This window comes from Peromyscus leucopus, chromosome 22, assembly GCF_004664715.2.
Source record: "Peromyscus leucopus breed LL Stock chromosome 22, UCI_PerLeu_2.1, whole genome shotgun sequence".
Taxonomy (NCBI): Eukaryota; Metazoa; Chordata; class Mammalia; order Rodentia; family Cricetidae; genus Peromyscus; species Peromyscus leucopus.
In genome coordinates, this window is record NC_051081.1 from 1,680,756 (window position 1) to 1,701,112 (window position 20,357).

The 20,357-nt window shown below is 60.7% G+C and overlaps 1 protein-coding gene across 1 annotated transcript; it reads right to left on the reverse strand.

Moving 5' to 3' along the window:
• Positions 1–349: 349 nt before the first annotated feature.
• On the reverse strand, positions 350–14,476 carry Pias4 (protein inhibitor of activated STAT 4). Its single transcript, XM_028862732.1, is given in 13 exon segments — positions 350–505; positions 508–717; positions 800–930; positions 1,661–1,821; positions 1,904–1,977; positions 3,449–3,554; positions 4,802–4,930; positions 5,023–5,113; positions 5,194–5,235; positions 5,725–5,809; positions 10,665–10,949; positions 10,952–11,072; positions 14,392–14,476. Coding segments are annotated over 13 exon segments (1,521 nt in total). The 5' UTR covers positions 14,419–14,476; the 3' UTR covers positions 350–446.
• Positions 14,477–20,357: the final 5,881 nt, after the last annotated feature.

Genomic DNA, 20,357 nt, shown 5'->3' on the forward strand with positions numbered 1-20,357 from the left:
TGACAGTCGGTGTGGAGGGCGGCGGGCGGTGGAAGAGCGAGGCTCCCGGGGGGGAGGGAGGCGGCCGCGGAGCCCGACCCGGGCAGGGCCGCCCCGTGGGGAAGTGAACCTGAATTGGAGTTACCGAGGTAGCTGGCTAGAAACGACACCCCCCACGCCACGCGGGTCCGCGACACCACGTTATTGCACATTGTGGCCGCTGTCCCGGCCGCCGCCCTCCATGGCTTCTCGACTGCGCCGGCGCCGCCGCCGTCCAGTGTCCGAGGTCCCTGCGCCCGCGGGGCCTGCGCCGGGCCGGGGCGCGGGCTGCGGCCGGTGGAAGTGTGGATTCGCTCTGGCTTGTCTCGTCCTGTCCTTTCTCGTTTCTGTCCCTTGACTGTTTTATCCCCCACGAGGAGTCCGGTTCGGGAGCCGGGAGCCGGGGCGGGCGGGCGGAGGCCGGCGCGTCAGCAGGCGGGCACCAGGCCCTTCTGGAACGGGCAGCGGCGCTTCGGCCGGGGCCCTCGTCGTCGTCCTCGTCCTCATCCTCGTCCTCGTCGTCGTCCTCCGAGGAAGACGAGCTGTCCAGTGTGAGGTCCACCACGTCGGCGCCGGGTTTCCCGTTCTCGGGGCGCCCGCCGCCCCCGCCCCGCCGCCTGCGCCGGCCAGCGCGCTGCCCACGCCGCCCCCGACGCCGGGGTGCTGGAGGCCGGCGGCAGCCGTTGGCGTCCGAGGTGCCTGCAGGGACAGTCAGGGCTCAGCCGCGGGCCGGGCTGGCAGGCGGCTGCGGGCGGGCGGGCGGCGGGGTGCGGGGACTCACCGAGCACCAGGATGGGGCCCTGCGGGCTGCAGCTCGGCTCCTTCTCCGCGCGGATCGGGCGCCAGGAGCCTTCGGCCAGGAACTCGATCTCATCCGCGTCCTCACACTCACTCAGAATCTTCGACAGCAGCCTTGGGGCGCAGGTGCACAGGCTAGCTCGGGCACCCACAGCCCGTGGGCCTGGAGAGCTCCCCCCCCCCCCCGGGCCCCAGCGGTCTGCCCCTGCCGCACTGGGGGGCGCACGGGCTCCGGCGCGGGCAGAGGCACCCGCTGAGCCTGCCGGCCCGGGACTGAGGCTCTCTCTGCCCAGAGCAAGGGAGGGCTGGGGTGGAGGACCGTGCACGCGCAGCTGGGTGAGAACAGAGGGCAATTGAGCCCAGCCACGTGCCCGGGGCCGTCCTCACCCACCCCAATGGTCAGGGAAGCGGCCGTCCAGCAGGGACCCAGGGCAAAGCTGGGCGTCTGCAAGCTGAGGGAGTTGGGCTGGTGGCAGCTTCTGAGCCTCAGTTTCCTCATCGGGAGCGTGGCCCGTCAAAGGCTGACCTGACTCCGCCAGGCTTGAATGGCAGGGTCTGCTGGGGACACTCCAGTCCCTCGGCCAGGCCCAAGGGCAGGCAGAAGGCACCTGGGGACCCAGGCAAGTGGCTGGGACGGCCTCGGCCACTGATGCCGGCTCTGGTGACAGGCAGGAGCCCCCGTGTCCAGAGTGGAGAGCCCGGCCGTCCGAGGGGACACAGGACCCCTCCCTCTGCTGTGGGACCGAGTCCTCTCCACAGGGGTCGCAGGCAGCCAAGCTAAGACAGGGCCTGTCCACAGCCGAGGCTCCCGCAGTCCCGCAGCCGGCGTCTGCCGCCCACTCACCCGTCTATGATGAGCTGGTCATAGGCCGCGGGCTTGTCGCACACGGGGCACATCCACGTGGGCTTCTTCTCGTTCATCTGCAGGTAGAAGACGGCGTCGAAGCATTGCAGGTGTGCGCAGGTCTCCGCTCGGCACGGCACGGTCAGCCGCATCTTCACCAGCTGAGGAGAGCACGGAGGTGAGGGCCACCCCACCACACACGAGGCTCACCACCCCCGTGGCTGGGGACCGACGGGGACTCACTGGGCAGATGAGGGACACTCGCACTCCAGTAGTGGCGATCTCACTGTCGGGGTCCAGGCGAAGCTTCTCCTTGACTGTGGGGTGACAGGGGATGCGGCATCAGAGGGGGTCTCTCCACAGCTGACGGTGGCTGCCAGGGCTCACGGAGGCCAGGCTGGCCTCCAAATCTCCCTGTAGCCTGATCCTTCTGCCCCCAGCAGCTCCCGAGTCCCCGCCTGGGCGTCTCTTCCAAGCAGCCCCCGATGCGCTCCACGCAGGGTCCCTGTGGGCTCCTGAGACCTGCAGCTGTGAGCACCATGGAGATGCCCGAGTCGGCAGCTTGAGGCCAGGCTAGCCCTTTAATGCAAGCCTTGCAGCAGGCTAGCCCTTTAATGCAAGCCTTGCAGCTCGAGCAGCACTGAGCGGGCTCGGCCCGACACAGACACAGTGCACCTGTGACCTTGGTCACCGAACAAGAGCGCTGTGGCCTCGGCTTGCAAAGCCTGCCTTCAACTGTCCAGGTATGAGCAACCCCAGAGGTCTTGGCCTCCAAGATGGTGTCACATCACAGGGACATTGGGCCAGATGCCACCCCTCTTCAGAACAGGCCAGAGCCCAGCCTGGCCAACCCCAGATAGGAGGGGCAACAACAGGGCCTGGATGCCCCCGAGGTGTCCTGCAAAGAAACGGCCACTGGTGACGTCCAGGGCCAACGAGGGCCCCATCAGCCAAGTGTGGGCGCCAGCTATGGCTGCTGACTTTACAACCACACCGTCTCATTTTAAAGACACTTGTGAGTTTGAGGCCAGCCTGGTCTGCAAAGTGAGTTCCAGGACAGCCAGGGCTACACAGAGAAAACCACACAAGAGGTTAAGAGCACTGGCTGTTCTTCCGGAGGACCCGGGTTCAATTCCCAGCACCCACATGGCAGCTCACACCTGTCTGTAACTCCAGTTCCAGGGCTTCCAACACCCTCACAGACATGCATTCAGACAAGACACCAATGCACATAAAATAAAAATAAATCTCAGCCGGGCGGTGGTGGCGCATGCCTTTAATCCCAGCACTCGGGAGGCAGAGGCAGGTGGATCTCTGTGAATTCGAGGCCAGCCTGGGCTACAGAGTGAGTTCCAAGAAAGGCGCAAAGCTACACAGAGAAACCCTGTCTCGAAAAACCAAAAATAAATAAATAAAAAAAATCTCAAATAAATAAAATAAATTTAAAAAATAAGGAGGGATCAAATTGGTCCAGCTTGCCTCAGAGACCCAGTCAACTCTGACTGGGCTAAAAAAACAAAAAAAGGTAAATAACCACACATAACCTGGCCATCCCACGCATCACCTTCCTCCCAGGTGTCCACCTTGCTCCCTCATGTGTGGAAGGCAGGAGGCCTGTCACCCGTGAGGCTCTGTGCCCACAGACCAGACGACCCCTAGACCAGAACCCTGACCCCAGGCTGACCCTCCACCTCTGCCCAACCCTGAGCCATCCTGGCGTGGGTGCTGTACGCCCCGGGGAGAAGCAGGTCCGCTGGGCACGGCCAGGCCTGGAGCCCCCCTGCTCACCCAGCGCCTTGCAGAGCTCCGGATGCTTCACACCGATGGTCTTCAACCTCTGCAGCAGGTCTGAGGAGGTCAGCTGCCGCACCAGGTACAAGGCCACCGAGTAGCTCTGTGGACGGGGCAGTGTGGGATGACGGGGTGCTGGGCGCGGGGTGGACGGGGCAGTGTGGGATGACGGGGTGCTGGGCGCGGGGTGGACGGGGCAGTGTGGGATGACGGGGTGCTGGGCGTGGGGTGGACGGGGCAGTGTGGGATGACGGGGTGCTGGGCGTGGGGTGGACGGGGCAGTGTGGGCAGTGGGGTGCTGGGCACGGGGTGGACGGGGTCAGTGTGGGATGATGGGGTGCTGGGCGCGGGTGGACGGGGTCAGTGTGGGGCAGCGGGTGCTGGGCGCGGGGTGGACGGGGCAGTGTGGGATGACGGGGTGCTGGCGCGGGGTGGACGGGGTCAGTGTGGGGCAGTGGGTGCTGGGCGCGGGGTGGACGGGGCAGTGTGGGATGATGGGGTGCTGGGCGCGGGTGGACGGGGTCAGTGTGGGGCAGTGGGGTGCTGGGCGCGGGGTGGACGGGGCAGTGTGGGATGACGGGGTGCTGGGCGCGGGGTGGACGGGGTCAGTGTGGGATGATGGGGTGCTGGGCGCGGGGTGGACGGGGCAGTGTGGGATGACGGGGTGCTGGGCACGGGGTGGACGGGGGCAGTGTGGGATGACGGGGTGCTGGGCGCGGGGTGGACGGGGCAGTGTGGGATGATGGGGTGCTGGGCGCGGGGTGGACGGGGCAGTGTGGGATGACGGGGTGCTGGGCACGGGGTGGACGGGGCAGTGTGGGATGATGGGGTGCTGGGCGCGGGGTGGACGGGGTCAGTGTGGGATGATGGGGTGCTGGGCGCGGGGTGGACGGGGTCAGTGTGGATGATGGGGTGCTGGGCGCGGGTGGACGGGGCAGTGTGGGATGATGGGGTGCTGGCGCGGGGTGGACGGGGTCAGTGTGGGATGATGGGGTGCTGGGCGCGGGGTGGACGGGGCAGTGTGGGATGATGGGGTGCTGGGCGCGGGGTGGACGGGGTCAGTGTGGGATGACGGGGTGCTGGGCGCGGGATGCTGGGCGCTGGGTGGACGGGGCAGTGTGGGGTGACGGGGTGCTGGGCGCGGGGTGGACGGGGCAGTGTGGGGGTGACGGGATGCTGGGCGGGGGTGGACGGGGCAGTGGGGTGCTGGGCGTGGGGTGGACGGGGTCAGTGTGGGATGATGGGGTGCTGGGCACGGGGTGGACGGGGCAGTGTGGGATGATGGGGTGCTGGGCGCGTGGTGGACGGGGTCAGTGTGGGATAATGGGGTGCTGGGCGCGGGGCGCTGACCTTGCCGTAGTTCCCCCAGGTGACAGTGATGCGGTTGGTGGCCGAGGACAGATACATGAGGTGGGTGAGGTTGATGGGGCGGCAGGGTCTCTTGGGCTCCACGCCGGGCTTGTTGGAGGGGTAGTAGCCCTGTGGACAGAGCTGCCAGGCTCAGCCCCAGGGTCCCCCGCTTCGCCCGAGCCCACGTCGCCCACTCCCCGGGCTGCCGCGGCCCTGCTCACCGGCACCGAGCAGTAGCTGTGGTTAACCTTCACAGCGATGTTGGGTGGGTACTGGTCTTCCTGGGGACAGCTGGTGTCGGAGTAACAGATCCTGGGGAGACAGGGGCAGGGGCTGTGAAGACAGGCAGCAGAGGGGTGCAGAGAGGTGGGGCCAGGGCGTTGCTCTCGTACCTCAGCACCACCTGCACGGCTTTCACTCCCGGCTGCAGCTCTCTGTGGGCACAAGGCAGGAGTCAGCGGGCGGCGGGGCCCACCCAGGGGCACTCCCCATGGTCACCACGTGAGTAAGTGGCCACAGGACACAGCATTCCCAGGCCATACCAGGAAGACTCTCTGTCCATCGCAGGGGTGAGGAAGGAGGCGGGCAGAGGACCTGGCCACACCCCAGCCTGACCTCTGTCCTGCCAAATGGGGCAGGGCACAGTCATGACTGTAAGGCAGCCGGGCCGGGACAGCCCAGACTAGCCTGACGTGTGCAGACGGCCGCTCGAGGCCGGCGGGGCCTCACCAGGCCCCTCACACAGGCCCCCCCACCCCTGAACCCATCTTGTCCCGGGGACCCTGGTGACATCTGCAGATGTGTGTAGCTGGGGAGGTCCTGGCATGCAGAGGGTGACTGTGTGGGGTCCCACACGCCATGTCCGGCCCAGGTGACCCCATGCACAGGTGAGCACGTGACAGGCGCTGCACGTGGGGACACACCTGGAGTTGCGGATCATCTCCACCTGCCTGGGCGTCAGCGCGAAGATGCACGGACTCTCCTGCAGCTTCTCCGCACTCTGTGGGACTGAACACGCATGCGTCAGGCCGCCCGGCTGCCGTGACCGCACGGCCAGCCCCCTCTGCCTGGGATCCAGGGACACGCCCTGGCCCCTCCAGCACGGGGGTCTCTGGAGCGGCTCATCTCTTAGGCCACCACGTCACCCGCAGCCTCCAGCAGGCGGCCGCAGGTCCTTCCCCGGCCGAGGGCTCTGACCCCGTGTGGACACGGGACACAGCTGTGGCCTGCAGAGCAGCCAGAGCAGGCCTCTGAGGGGAGGAGGGGCAGTGTGGGGGGCAGGCCAGCCACCCCAGTGTGCGGGAGCTGAAGCACGAGGATCTTGGACTCAAAAACCAGCCTCACGTCCAGGCTGGGTCTGAGGCCCAAGGGCACAGCCGTGGGCAGCAGGCCCCAGAGCCACCGACTCCGAGCACTCAAGCCCAAGCCGCCCCGTCAGGTGGCCTTCCCTGTCTGGCCACAGGCACAGCCATGGGGACCCTGTTTACAAGAAGTGCTGACGCTGGGTGGGACCGGCCTGGAACCTTCTGAACCAGGCTGTGGGAGCAGCCATAGAGAGCGTAGGCAGGTTCGGGAGCTGGGAGGTGGGGTGGCTCAGTGAGCGACGGTCACACCTGCCCAGCCCAGGATCATGAGAGTCCATGGGGCCCTGGATGGTGGACAGTGGCGGTGGATGTGTGTCTGTAGGGCCTGAGGGACGAGCTGGAGCTCAGGGCCACCCGGGCATGCTCAGATCTGTCTAGCTTGGAGTAAACCCCCTAAGGGAGGATGGGGAGAGCCCGGCAGGGCCATGGCATGCACCTGAGCTGGCAGAGGCTGGGTAGGAGTTGGGGCCCGTCTACCCTCCCGGGGGCTGTTGTGTCGGGGCAGGCATCAAGCAGGACCCAGGCTGCCAGGTGTGCCCAGTGCTGGGGTGGGCCCCACCCTCTGCTGCTCCGGGGGCTGCAGGGTGTTCCCCAGGCCAGTGCTTCTGCCATGGCTGCCGGCCCCTCGTCCAACGGCCAGGTGGAGCAGTAGCCCTCTGTGTCCGAGACAGAGTGCAGGGTCTCCTCAGCAGCACCAGCTGGGACTCAACTCCTCCTTGGCGGCCTCCGTGCCCAGTGCCCACCCCCATTTCTCCCAAGGGTCTCCCTTTGTAACCCAGCTGGCCTTGAACTGCAGGACGGGCTGAGGAGCTGGGGCCACACAGCCTCCCCGCTCTGCCTGTCCACTCCATCAACGACTTTCCACTTTCGCCGGGCCTCGGACAAGGACTGTGGGCGAGGCCACAGCAGACAAGACACCGCACACGGACGGCGTAAGCAGAAGCCGAGGGACCCACAGCCACCCTCCACGGCACGCCTGAGACAGGGCGCACGCACACCAGCGATCACAAAGACCCGACAGGCCCTTCGCGTTCGGGTGGCCCCTCTCAGCCTGTGCACTCCAGGACTGGAGGGCGGGTGTCGGCCACCCAGAAGCAGCTCTGGGTTCCCCTCAGCACCGAGACAGCGACCCCTGCCACTGCCTCAGGCTCAGGCAGTCTCACCAGGGGCTGTGGTGACTGACGAGTGTGCAACTCGGAACGAGCTGTTGTCATGGGGAGGGCCAAGGCCAACGGTGGGGCCCAGCATGCTTCAGGGGAGCCATCACGGTCGGGGCAGCACCGAGACAGCACTGGGACAGGTGCTACCCAGCCCCACTGTGGGACGCAGGGGGGGGGGGGGGGGGGGGGGCGCGAAGCCGCTGGCCGCTCCAAACCAGTGACCTGAGCTGTGCATCACACAGCAAGGTGACCCCAGTGCGGGGCATGCGTCTGTCAGCCCAGCACTGGGGAGGCAGACACAGGTGGTTCAGAGGTTCGAGGTCAATCTTGCCTATATAACAAGTTGGGCCAGCCTGGGCTACCTAAGACCCTGTCTGAAAGCACAGCACATAAAAAAATCATGCGAAACAGACAAACGCCGTACTGGAAGGGAGCTCTGGTGGAGGAGACCTCGGGAGGGCAGGACATCAGGGGTGTGCCACCGAGGACAGAGGCATCAACCCAAGGGCCTGGGGGTGAGTGTGGCAGGCCGATGTAACCCACTCAAAGGCCCTAGGGCACACAGAACCTGACAGGTCTTCCCACCCTCAGCACATGCCGTGGGGTGGACCTCTGATCCCAGCACAAGGGTGGAGGCTAGAGCAGTGGTTCTCAACCTGGGGGTCATGACCCCTTTGGGGGGATTTGACCCTTTCACAGGGTCACAGAAGACCACTGGAAAACAGGTATCTACATTCCGATGGTAACAGTACCAAGTTTACAGATGTGAAGTAGCAACAAAGTAACTATGGTTGGGGTCAGTGCACGTGGGGAGCTGAGGAGAGCTGCAGTGTCAGGAAGGCCGAGAACCACCGCTCTAGAGGAACCTAGGTTCCGGGCCAGCCTAGGCTACACTGTTAGCCACGCCTCAAAAGCCACGTCCCCAAACAAGAGCAACAGCACGCTTGCCCTGGCGTGGACAGAAGGGACGGCGGCCGGGAGCCCAGGAGGCCGATGTCGCAGGGACCTCCGCAGCCCCGCACGGACACTCCCGCCTCCACCCTGCTTGCTTCAGCTCAGAAGACCTCAGGAGCCCCAGCTTAAGCCTCCTCCCCCAGGGAGCCCCCCAGCTACACTACACAGCCCTGGGGCAGGGGAACGGGCGACTCATCCCTCCCGGTCTGGTCCGGCACCATCCTCACCTCCGCCCTGGGCTCAGACGGGAGGGTCCGAGTCAGTTCTGCTGCCATGGGCCTGCCTAGCCAGGGAGTGGGAGAAATCCCCAGGGCTCCTGCAGACAAGGGTGCAGCCGGGGGAGGGGCTCAGGCTGCCGGGCCCCCGCGTGCGCCCCTTGCTCTCTGGTCACCAGCCTTCCCTCTTTAAATGGGCTGTCGGCGTGCCCTGGTCTGTGCTCATCTGCGGCCCTCCTCCCCTCCCCCTCTGGGTACTCAGGTGATTTATGGGTTCTGCCTGCCAGGCGCACGCTGAGCAGGCGGCTTTTCCGGGGGATCCTACAGGAGCATGGGGCTCATTCTGGCCTGGGCAAGGGGCTGGTCACTGTGAACTGGCATGGCGGGCTCATGCTGGGGAGGGCCCAGGCCAGGGTGGGGCAGGTGTGTGAAATCCTGGGTTTTCAGAGCCTGAGGGACCACGGCCTGGTGCCCACCATCAGAGCTCCCAATCCAGCAGCCCTCAGGGTGTGGGACCCAGGGAAGGGGGTGCCCTGGTGGGGAGGCAGGCGGGGCGGGCTCGTCTCTTTGTTCAAGCCGCTGGTGTAGACAGGGGAACACGCTCTCCCGGAGATCAGGTGACCAGGGTCCCTGGGGGCTCAGGGCACAGCGATGCATTGTGGGGCTGGCTTGCTCTGCAGGAAGGAAGCCGGCCATGCAGGCTGGGAGGGGGGGGTAGGGGCAATCTCCTGCACTTGGGTCATCCTTAGGACGACACCCAGCCGGCTCGGCCCCAAGCTGCCAAGAGCTGAGGGGCCTTGGGGGCGGCCGCACTTGAGGCATGCCAGGCTACAAGGCTCTGCCATGAGCGCTTACAGCTCCAAGGGTGTCAAAGAAGGAGGAGCCTCAGGGCAGGGGTGGAGCCTCGAGTCAGGGGGTGGGGCCTTCCTCAGGTGCTTGCAGCAGCCGCAATTCAACAGGGCCCAAGTCCCAGGACAAGGGGGACATGGCCTTGCTGCAGCGGAAGGCACCCCCGGTCGGCGGGGGTGAAACGGAAGTCTTCTGAGAGCAGGGTGCAGGCAGGGAGGCCTGAGCACCATGTGGGGTGACGCAAGAAACAGCCCATCGTGGAGCCTGCCAAGTACTGGGGTCCAACCTCTAGCTCTAGAAAGAGGCAGGCAGAGGAGGCGATGGGGCTGGGCACCGGGAACCTGAGAAAGCCCCAGGTCCTAGATGTGGCCACTAAAAGGCCAGAACCTCCTGCTACCAGGCCCGCCAGGGGCAGGGCTCAGGGCAGCCCTGCTCCATCCACAGCAGCACAGGATGCCATCGATGCCCCCGAGGATGGGTCTGAGGTCTACGCTGTCTGATAACCTGACAGCTCAGAACACAGCTAGCTCCACTTACATCCGCTTTTCCTTTTTTGAGATAGGGTCTCATGTAGCCCAGGCTGGCCTCAAACTGTGTAGCTAAGCCTGACCTCGGACTCCTTGAATTCTCCTCCCATCTCCAGGTGCTGGGGTAACTGGACTTTGCCGCCATGCCCAGCTTTTGTTCTTTTAAAAATCGGGGCTTATTTGCCCAGGCTAACCTCAAAATCATGGCACACCTCTGCCTCAGCTTCCTGAGAGCTGGGCTAAGAGATCCGTGCCCCCACACCTGGGTGCTGGGGACGGTTCCCGGCCCTGTGCGCACCAGTGAATGCTCTGCCCACCTTGGTACCTGCGTCCTCAGCCGCTGCTCTGTGGCTGTTGCTTTTTAAACGCCGTGTCACTGTGGTGATGTTTGTAATCTAAGGAGAAAGCTCGCCTGAGGACCAGGGGACAGAGCCAGCCCCAGAAGTTCAGGCTGCTCTCCTGCAGAGGCTCTGCCAGGCTGAGGCGTTGCTGAGCTAAGAGGTGGTGGCTGTGGCTTGCTCTGCTTCTCTGATCTTTCAGCTTTCACCCTGACATCTGGCTCCAGATTTTCACTCTAAGGCCATTTAGGATTCATGTAACATTCCACTCTCTAGTCCAGGCTAGCCCAGAACTCACCCTTCTCCTGCCTCAGCCCTTAAGTGCTGAGATGGCCAGTGTGACCTGCCATGCCTCCCTATGGCATACATTTTAAGCTGCTAGGTTTGGGATGGCTGGTCATGTGGCACAGTGGCTGAGCCCACTGTGGGGACCCCCGGCCGACACCCACCACTCACCCAGCTCGGTGGGCTTCAGCAACTCGTCCAGCATGTTGAAGAAGGGCAGCTTCACCAGACGCACCTCTGGCTTAAGGGCCTTGGTGGGCAGGCGTCCGAGTCCGTTCAAGTACTTCCCGTACAGCACAGGGTAGTCCACGGTGGGTCCCGACAGGGGAGTCCTGGGCATGGAGTGCAGGGCCAGCGTGTCCAGGGGCCGCGGCGGCGCCTGAGGGCTGGGCTCCGCGCTCTTCTTGGCGTACCGTGTCTCGTACAGCTCTTTGATCTTCTTGAAGAGCTCGGGCTGCAGTCGAACTGCACCAGCTGCAAGGCCCTGGTCACCAGCTCGTGCTTCAGCCCGCTCTTGCTGCGGCCCACGAAACCCAGCAGCATCTGCAGGTCCGACACTCGGAAGCTCATCACCATGTTCTGCGGAAGGGCGACCACAGCGGCTCTCAGCGGGTGACCTCTACCCTGCCTCGGTGGCAGCACCAGACCCCTCCCCTCTTCCACGGCCTCCTCTCGACCTCGAGCCTCCTCTTCTGGGAGGCACACAAGGAACAGGAGGCCTGCCCGCCCTGGTCTGGCAGGTGCACGGCTCCATCCTCAGCCATCTTCCCAGACAAGCTCCACATTGCCAGAGAAGAGGTGCCAGGCCTGAAGCCCTGGTGAGGCCCTCTTTACCCCACTTCCCATGCGTGCTGACCTGAACTAGGGATGGCATGCTAGTCTCAGACAAGGCCCCTGGGGCACTGTGGACTGGGCCGGGCCTTACAGTGAAGTGCTCTGCACCCTGTACCTGGTCTCCACCCAGCTATGCCAGGAGCTCCCCCAGACACCAGCCAGGGTACCCAGGAGCAGGATGGGCCTACATGAGAACCCGAAACCAAGCATCTGCACATGTCAGTGACCAAGCAGGTGACCTAAGTGTCAGAGGATGTACGGGACAAGGGATGGACCTATCAGGGTCCCTCAGGTGAAATGGCACCAACCAGCAGGGGGTCCCAGAGTGGCACCTGGGCCCTTGGGTGGGTGGCCTGCACTCACAACAGCTGACACCTGGGTATGGCAGGTCCCCACCGGTGGAAAGCATCCCTGGGAGCCAGGCCAGCCGGGCCCTGGGACCTGCTGTGTCAGTCCTGCTGCTGGCCTGGACTAAATGAAAGCTGGAGGCAGAATGGGACTTCCACGGGACTGGCTGATGGCCCACGTGGCAGGAGGAGACACAGGCGGCTGACGCAGGCCCTGAACCCCAAAGAAGCCTGCAAGACACAGAAAGGCCACCCCACAAGCCCAGAGGCCGGAGCCCCAGGGATCCAGCCCATTTGGTGGCTACCTGGCCACTTGGGGCACATGGCCCTTGGGAGCAAGAGCAGAGTCCTGGGGGGCCCCCCAAAGCACCTGGGACTTGGGGTACCAGTACTACAGCATGACCTAAGGCCTCCTGGTACAATGGGCTGGGCTGGAGTTTGGCCCAGTGGCCTCCAGGCTTTTCAGAGCTCCTGTTGGGGAGCCATGACTTTCCAGGGACTGCAGGGTAAGTGGCCCTTGGGCACTGTTGATGTGGCCGAGTTCCCACCTCGTGCAGGGCCTCGCAGAACACTCAGCACGTTTGTTCTAGAACAAGCCCCAACCCTAGAGACCAAGAGAGCGGTGCATGGGGGGGGGGCGGAAGCTGAATGCGATGGTCCAGCCAGAGCCAGGGGGCTTTGTGGCCCCTGCAGATGTCCAGGAGTCCTGTCACCCAGGACGGATGGCATGCATCCCAGCAGCCAGGTCGCTGCCATATGGTCTGGGTCGGGTTTCTCAGCAGCTGCTATGCCCAGAGCAGCCTGCAAGGGACAGCAGGGCACTAGGACAGGAGCACAGGAAGAAGCCTCCATCCGTCTCCCGGAGTGTACTTCCCGCCCTGGCACCAGCTACCAGGGCTGGGTTTAGAAACAGCACATGGCTTCTAGAGCCTTCAGCTTGGGGCCCCGATGAGAAGCGGTAGCCCAGGCAGACTGAAGTGGATGCACTCGGGCTGTGTCACTAGCCCAGGCTCTTCAGAAAGCTGAGACCCCTGACGCGGGGCCAAAGGATGAAGGTGGCGTTCCAACCTACCGAAGGGACTTCTGAATGGTCCATTCATTCACAAATGCCACGATCGCCTCCCATAAGCCCCAGTGGAACCCAAAAGACAGAATCTCCAGCCCACTGTGACACACTATAGGGAAGCTACTGGAAGAATGGAGTGTCTCCATCACACTCAGGGCAATGCGGGGTCGTGACAGGGGTCCCCCTGGACCTGCATTAGCTCACCATTACAGAGATTCAAAGGGTCAAGTTCAACTGAGGTATGACTGGGGGTCCAGAGGGTCAAGCAGAAGAGGTCAAGCCATTGAGGGAGGAGGTGGGCACAGAGGCTTGGGCTCCCCTTAACGCTTCAGGACGCTACAAGGGGGGCTTCAACAGTAAGACTGTGCCTCGGACCCGTACAGTTCACATGTTCCCATCCCGAGTGTCTCAAAACTATGACACGTTATATGGTACACATTTTGGGTACATGAATGGGGGAAAAGATGGGTACACTTTTTAATCTGAGCCTCTAGAATAACCCTAAAGGTCCAAGTGGGGAGAGAAGAGCCATGTAAGGAGAACCAGGAAAGAAGGGGTCCAAGTTTTGACCTTATGGGTGGGAAGATGCCTGAGGGACACTGAGGTCCAACAGTAACTCAGGAGGGACCAGTGTGCTGGGAGCACTGGAAGGCAGCGATGCTGAGCCACGCCTCAGGGAGGTTTAGCAGGGACTCATTGGGTGAAGGGACAGAGGCCTGGTATCTCAAAGCAGAAATGGGGGGGGGCAGGCCTAAACAGTCCTCCCTTGGACTCAGTCAAGGGATCCTATGAGGACCAGTCTGGAGAGCAACACCGGAAAAAAGGGGGTGGTCGGTCCTGTGGGCTACGCCAGGGAGCAGTGAAACCCCACAGGATGATTCACCAGGATGTGGAGGTTAGAGGTGGGGTAAGGAGGTACCCCACAGACTGACTTCACCTCCAGAAGGGAACCGGGTACACAGGACTTAAAACAGGGCAGGGGGCCTTCCCAAGACTCCGAAGTAACAAGGAGCCAGGGCACAGGGGAGGCAAGGGGCGGCCAGTGTGTAAGCAGGCCAGGGGCACAGGCGGGAGCGGTTCTCAGGACTCAGAGACTCTAACTCGAACCCGGGCACTCAGAGCTGGGCTGAGTCTGGAGTCTGACTTATTCCGCAGAGGGGGCGTCAGAGGGGACCCCGAGAACCAGAGGACTTGGGGCACTCCCTGCAGACCTTGCCCACGCCGTCCCGGAGGGGAGGGGAGCCGGGGGCCGCGGACCGAGTCCTGCCGGTCGCCCTGGAGACGGGATGGCGAGGTCGCTCTGCCTCCCGTGGGCTCGGGAGACCACAGGGGCCGCCCCCGGGTCTGTCCCGACGGGGCTGCCCCAGAGGAAGGGACAGTGCCTGCACCGGGGGGCCGAGCGCCACACCGCGGAGCCTCCGGCCCGGGTCGGAAGTGCAGTGACAGCGGGCGGCGGGGACACTCCGAAGCGGGTGCTGCCGACCCCGCCCCCGGTCTCCCCGCCCCCCGCCCGGAGCCTCGGCCCGCGTCCCGGGCGCGCCTGGGCGGCCCGCACTGCCACAGCCCGCACCGCTCCCGCCCGGCGAGGTGCGAGGCGCCGTCCGCACCGCGCCGCCGCCGGCCCCGGCCCGCGCCGCCGCCGCTCACTCACTTTGGCCTCCACCAGCTCTGCCGCCATCTTGGCCACTAGCGTCCCCCGCGCCGGGAGGCCCCAGCCGCCGCGTCACGTGACCGCCCGCGCCTGGGGGGCGGGGCCTGCACGGCAGCCAATGGGAGCCCTCGCCGGCTCCTCCCCCCCACGCCCCCGCGCCTGAGGGGCGGGAGGCTGCGTCGTGCGCACGCGCGCCCAGGCGCCACCGCCCGAGGATCTGACCAATCACAAGGAACGATTGCCAAACTCCGCCCCCGTGCTTATTTTTCAAGGTGCTGCCTTAGCCACGCCCCCGAGGGGAGGAGTCTAGCTTCTTAAAGGCGTAGTAGCCCTACCCGCAGCATCATTTTCCTTGCTCTTGCAGAGTGTTCGCCTACGATTCTCCTGCTTTAAAATAGAAAAAAAAGACATTTATTTATTCATTTCATTTGTACATGTGTGGAAATCAGAGAACAGTCCAGGGAAGTGGGTTCTCCAGGGAGGAGGTCGTCAGGCAAACACCTTCATGCCTCGCGCCCTCTCACGGGCCCCACCTTTTCTAAAAAGAGTGCACGCGGGGCCCCCTGCCTCGTTTCCAATTGGACTCCTGGGGGCAACTAAACAAGGCCTTTGTTTTTATTTTTGAGGCAAGGTCACCATGCTCCAGGCTGTCCTGGCCTCAAACCCAGGTGCGCTGGGGTTCAAGGGCGCCGCAATAATAACAGTCTGTTTGGGGGGGGAGCCTCCAGCCGCCTCGAATGCTTGCTGGCTTGAGGCCACGCCCACTCTCCTGTGGTCTCTTATGTTTTTGGGTGTGGAAAGACACCATTTGGAAGTTGGCGCCCGCCTTTAGTCCCAGCACTCGGGAGGCAGAGGCAGGAGGATCTCTGTGAGTTCGAGGCCAGCCTGGGCTACAGAGTGAGCTCCAGGCCAGCCTGGGCTACAGAGTGAGCTCCAGGCCAGCCTGGGCTACAGAGCAAGATCGAGATCCAGGTCAGGTGCAAAGCTACACAGAGAAACCCTGTCTTGAAAAACCAAAATAAATAAATAAATAGATAGATAGATAATTAATAAATAATAGATAAATAATAAATAAAAAAGTTGGTTCATCTGGGTTCAAGGAGTCGAACTCAGGTAGTCGGGTTTGGAGACAAGTGCCGGGGGTGGGGGATGTGGGGGTGCGCGCGTTCCACGCCTCCCGCGGGGACGCTGAGGACACTGTGCTGGGATTACGTTCTCCTTTAACCCAAGGCTCGAACTCGCGGTGCTCAGGCTCGTGCGCCCACGGCCACGCCGGGGTGAACCATTTCCCAGGCCCCGCCCCGCCCCGGCCTGGCTCACGGACAGGCCCCGCCCCCACCCCGTCCCCTCGCCGGCGCAGCGACCACGCCCACTCCCGGATGAGCTCGGCCTTTTCCGAGTGCGCAGCACCGCCCCGCGCTTCCGCTTCACGGGGCGGGGCCTCGGCCGCCCCCGGGGGGGGGGTCCTTAAAGGCGCACGCGCTTCCCACCCTCGCCGTTCCTTCCGTGGCTCTGGCTCGCTAGTCCTTTGCAGGGAGGGAGAGCTGGGGGCGAACGGAACGCGGCCGGGCAGGGGTCGCTGCTCCGTGCGAGCAGCAGCTGGCAGGTGCAGGTCTCCCCTGGCCGAGTGGGACTGGGGTGCTGCGCTCAGCCGGTCCTGCGCGGTGCACATCCGGGTTCCGCGCGCACATGGCTGGCTCGCTCCATGGAGCACAGACGCACAGCCCCCCCAAACTGCCAATATAACTAATATGAAACTGGGACTATAACTAATATTCCCAGCAACTGAGAGGCTGAGGCAGGAGGATTGGTAGTGTGAGGCCAGCCTGGGCAATAAAGAAAGACCTATGTGTCAAAGAAAAATATTTTCCCTTCCCTTCTTTGGGGTGTGTGTATGTGTGCGTGATAGCATTCCGGTCACTCTCCTGCAGGCCACTCAGCCCCATTTGTAGAAACTACCAGAGCTTCTTCGTACCAACCCTGACCTCTCAAAAGCCCCTTTGCCTCCATAGATACAGAATTAAACTGTTTTGTTTTGAACCCGGGTTTCACAAAGCCCAGGTTAGCCTGGAAATCCCCTATGCAACCCCCGATGTACCCCTGAGTTTCTGATTCTCCTAAGTGCTGGGATAATAGGCGTGGACCACCACACCTTATGGGATATGGAGGATCGAGCCGGGGTCCATGAATGCCAGGCACGCACACCGGCCCCCCTTGTACTCTTAATTTTTTAATGTTTTTAAATTTTATTTTATGTGTATGTGTCTTTTGTCTGCCCACATGTGTGCATGGTACCTACAGAGGTCTGACCGCCTGGAACTAGTTAGAGAGGGTTGTACACTACCAGGCGGGTGCTGGGGACTGAACCTGGGTCCTGTGCAAGAGCAGCCAGTGCTCCTAACCGCCAAGCCATCTCCCTGCCATCCATATCCATCTCCCCGGAGCTGCACTGTGTGTGTGTGTGTGCGCGCGCGCGTGTGCTTTCCCCTGTCCTGAATCTCGCTCTGTAGCCCAGGCTGGCCTTGAACTCACAGAGACCCGCCTGCCTCTGCCTCCTGAGTGCTGGGATCAAAGGCGTGTGCCACCACCGCCGGGCTCATAGTGTCCTCCCTGAGGTAGGATCTCTCTGGGTGGCTTGGCACTCCTCAGCTATACACTGGCCTTGAGTTAATTGTCAGCAATTCACCTGCCTCAACCTCCGGAATTCCAAGATGATGGTGTGAGCCACAGGTATCTTGCTTCTGTAAACACAGTTTATTGCGTGGTGACGTGGGGTGTGCTAAGCACAGTTGAGAACAGGGCAGTGCCCCAGGGACCGACCATTCAGTCTGCTGCTGTTGTGGCTTTGTTTCTGCGTTTGTTTCTTTTCATTTATTTCAAACAAGGGCGCATCTCACCAAATCACCTTGTCTGGGCCAGACTGGACCCCACTGTGTAGACCGTGTAGACCAGTCTGGGCTTCAAATTAGAGATCTGCCTGCCTCTGCCTCCAGGGTGCTGGGATTAAAGGTGTGAACCAAAACCAAAGGGCAGTGGTGTCCAACACCTTTAATCCCAGCACTCAGGAGGCAGAGGCAGGTGGATCTCTGTGAGTTTGAGGCCAGCCTGGTCTACAGAGTGAGATCCAGGACAGCCAGGGCTATGCAGTCTTGAAGGAAAAAAAAAAAAAAAAAAAAAAAAGCATGTGCCACTCTTGGTATGTTTTACTCTTTTGGCTCTTTGGGGGCCCACCACCCAGCTCCCAGAAAAATCACACATGGAGGCTTATTCTTTGTTATAAATGCCTGGCTTTGGCTTGGCTTGTTTCTTGCCAGCTTTTCTTAAATCATTCTGTCTACCTTTTGCCTCTGGGCTTTTCTCTCTCTCTCTCTACGTCTGTAAATCTCCCTCCTGTTCCGTGGCTGGCTGTGCGGCTGTGAAGCTAGGTGACTGGCCTCTGGCATCCTCCTCGCCTTGATCTCTTCCTGTGTCTTCTTTTCTTCTTGCTCTACCCAGATTCTCCTATCTATTCTCTCTGCTTGCCAGCCTCTCCTTCTCCTGCCTCGCTATTGGCCATTCAGCTGTTTATTAGGCCATCAGGTGTTTTAGACAGGCCCAGTCACACAGCTTCACAGGGTTAAACAAATGCAACAGAAAAGAATGCAGCACATCTCTGCATCATTAAACAAATGTTCACAGCATAAACAATTGTAACACATCTTAAGATAACATTCCATGGGGGCTGGAGAGATGGCTCAGTGGTTAAGAGCACAGACTGTTCTTCCAAAGGTCCTGAGTTCAATTCCCAGTACCACATGATGGCTCACAACCATCTGTAATGAGATCTGGTGCCCTCTTCTGGCCTGCAGGGACACATGCAGACAGAACACTATATATAATAAATAAATATTAAAAAAATAAATAAATAATATTCCACAACATGCCACCACTGTACAGAAATGTTTGTTCTTTTTCAGTCTCTTAATTTTTGGAAATATGGACTGTAAGAATGACATTAAAACATATACTCTAAATGTTACATGGGACCCTTAACCCCGGTACTTGGGAGGGAAAAAAAACCTGACAAAGCAGAAAATCCCCTAACAAAACAGAGCGGCTCGGCAAGGGCTTCCTGTAAAAGCGCGGGCCAGCACGCAGCGGCGGAAGTCCACCGTCTTTTGTCCTCCGTGGTCGCTGTGTTTTGCCCAGCAAGTGACGTGGCAATGTGGCCCCATGTAGTTCGGTGACGGAGACAGGAGGGACCCTGCGGCTCGCGTGGTCTGTCTGCCTTGCAGAAATGGGGGGCGAGCTGCTGCCGACAGTGACTGTCACAAATAGGAGCGATTTCCGCGGTCACCGCCGCGTTCCACTCTTTACTTGAGACAAGGTTTCTCCGTCAGCCCTGGGTGTCCTGGAACTCGCTCTGTAGACCAGGCTGGCCTCGAACTCAGAGAACCACCTGCCTTTGGCTCATAACACGTGGAATTAAGGGTGTGGCCACTATCCCTTCGTTCTACCTTGTTTGCTTATTTATTTATTTTGTTTTTTAAAATAAGATTTCCCTGAGTTTTATTCATTCATTCATTCATTTATTACTTTTGTTATTCGAGACAGGGTTTTTCTGTGTAGCTTTGGACCGTATCCTAGAACTCACTCTGTAGACCAGGCTGGCCTCGAACTCACTGAAACCTGCCTGCCTCTGCCTCCTGAGGACTGGGATTGAAGGCGTGCGCCCCCAGCACCCTGCTCCACTTGGTTTTGGGGGCAGATTGTCTCCCTGAACCTTTCCCTCATGGCTGGGGCCACTGAGCCACAGGGATCTTGTGTCTCAGCCTTCCTCCTGCCGCAAAGGTCAGGGAGCCACTACATCTGGCTCTTTGCATAGTTTAAGGATTTGAACTCAGATCCGTCTGCGTGTGCAACAGACTCCTTAGCTCACTAACATCAACACAGACCGAAAACACTTCTCTCCAGTGACCTCAATTTCCGTTTTAAGTAGCCTGTCAGAGTGGACTACATTTCCCAGGATGCTTCTGCGACCTGTGGTCACATGACATAAATCTGACCAATAGGGGGAGTGATGCGTCTTTCCTCTTACTTTTTCCTCCTTGGCGGAGGCAGGGATGATGCACCAAATACTGGACCTCTAGGAAGGTTACCAACTTCCCAGGGACCTTAGAAGACAGCTAGGAAGAGATTTTTCCTTTTCCAAGACATAGAGTTTCTCTGTTTAACTCTGGTTGTCCTGAAACAAGCAATATAGACCAGGCTGGCCTTGAACTCACAGAGACTCTCCTGCCTCTGCCTGCCGAGTGCTGGAATTGAAGGCGTGCACTGCCATCCCACTTTACTTGTATTATTATTAGGTTTTTTGGGTTTTGGGTTTTTTGTTTTTGTTTTTGGAGACCGAGTGCACCACCAGTACCCGGCTACACGTGTTAGTTTTAACTGTGTGTACTTAAGCACATGAGTGCAGTGCTCTCGGAGTCCAGAAGAGGGCGGCGGACACCCTGAGCCACTTGATATGGGTGCTGGGAATCCAAGCAGGATCTTGGATTCCTTGTAATATCAGCCATGGAACCAAATCCCCCGTCTCCAGCTGGACCGAAATTCTTCATTTCACCTATTTTTTTTTTTTTACATTTTATAAAATCTTTATTGACAAATAATTCACATAGTATATAATTTGCCTGTTTGCACAATTTGATAGACTTTAGTCCGGCATCCTCATAGGCCCAGTACACCATCACCACTTTCTATTTTAGAACTTCGCTGTCTTCAACTTCATACACACATATAATGTATGGCATTTCACCTTTTTTTATTACTCTGAATTTTTTCTTTGTTGTATGCACATGCATATACGAGTTTGTGTTCAGACACTTGTGTGTAGAGGTCAGAGTTTTTTCTTTTTTCTTTTCTTTCTTTCTTTCTTTTTTTTTTTTTTTTTTTTTTTTTTTTTGAGGCCGGGACAGGAGGGTCCCTGG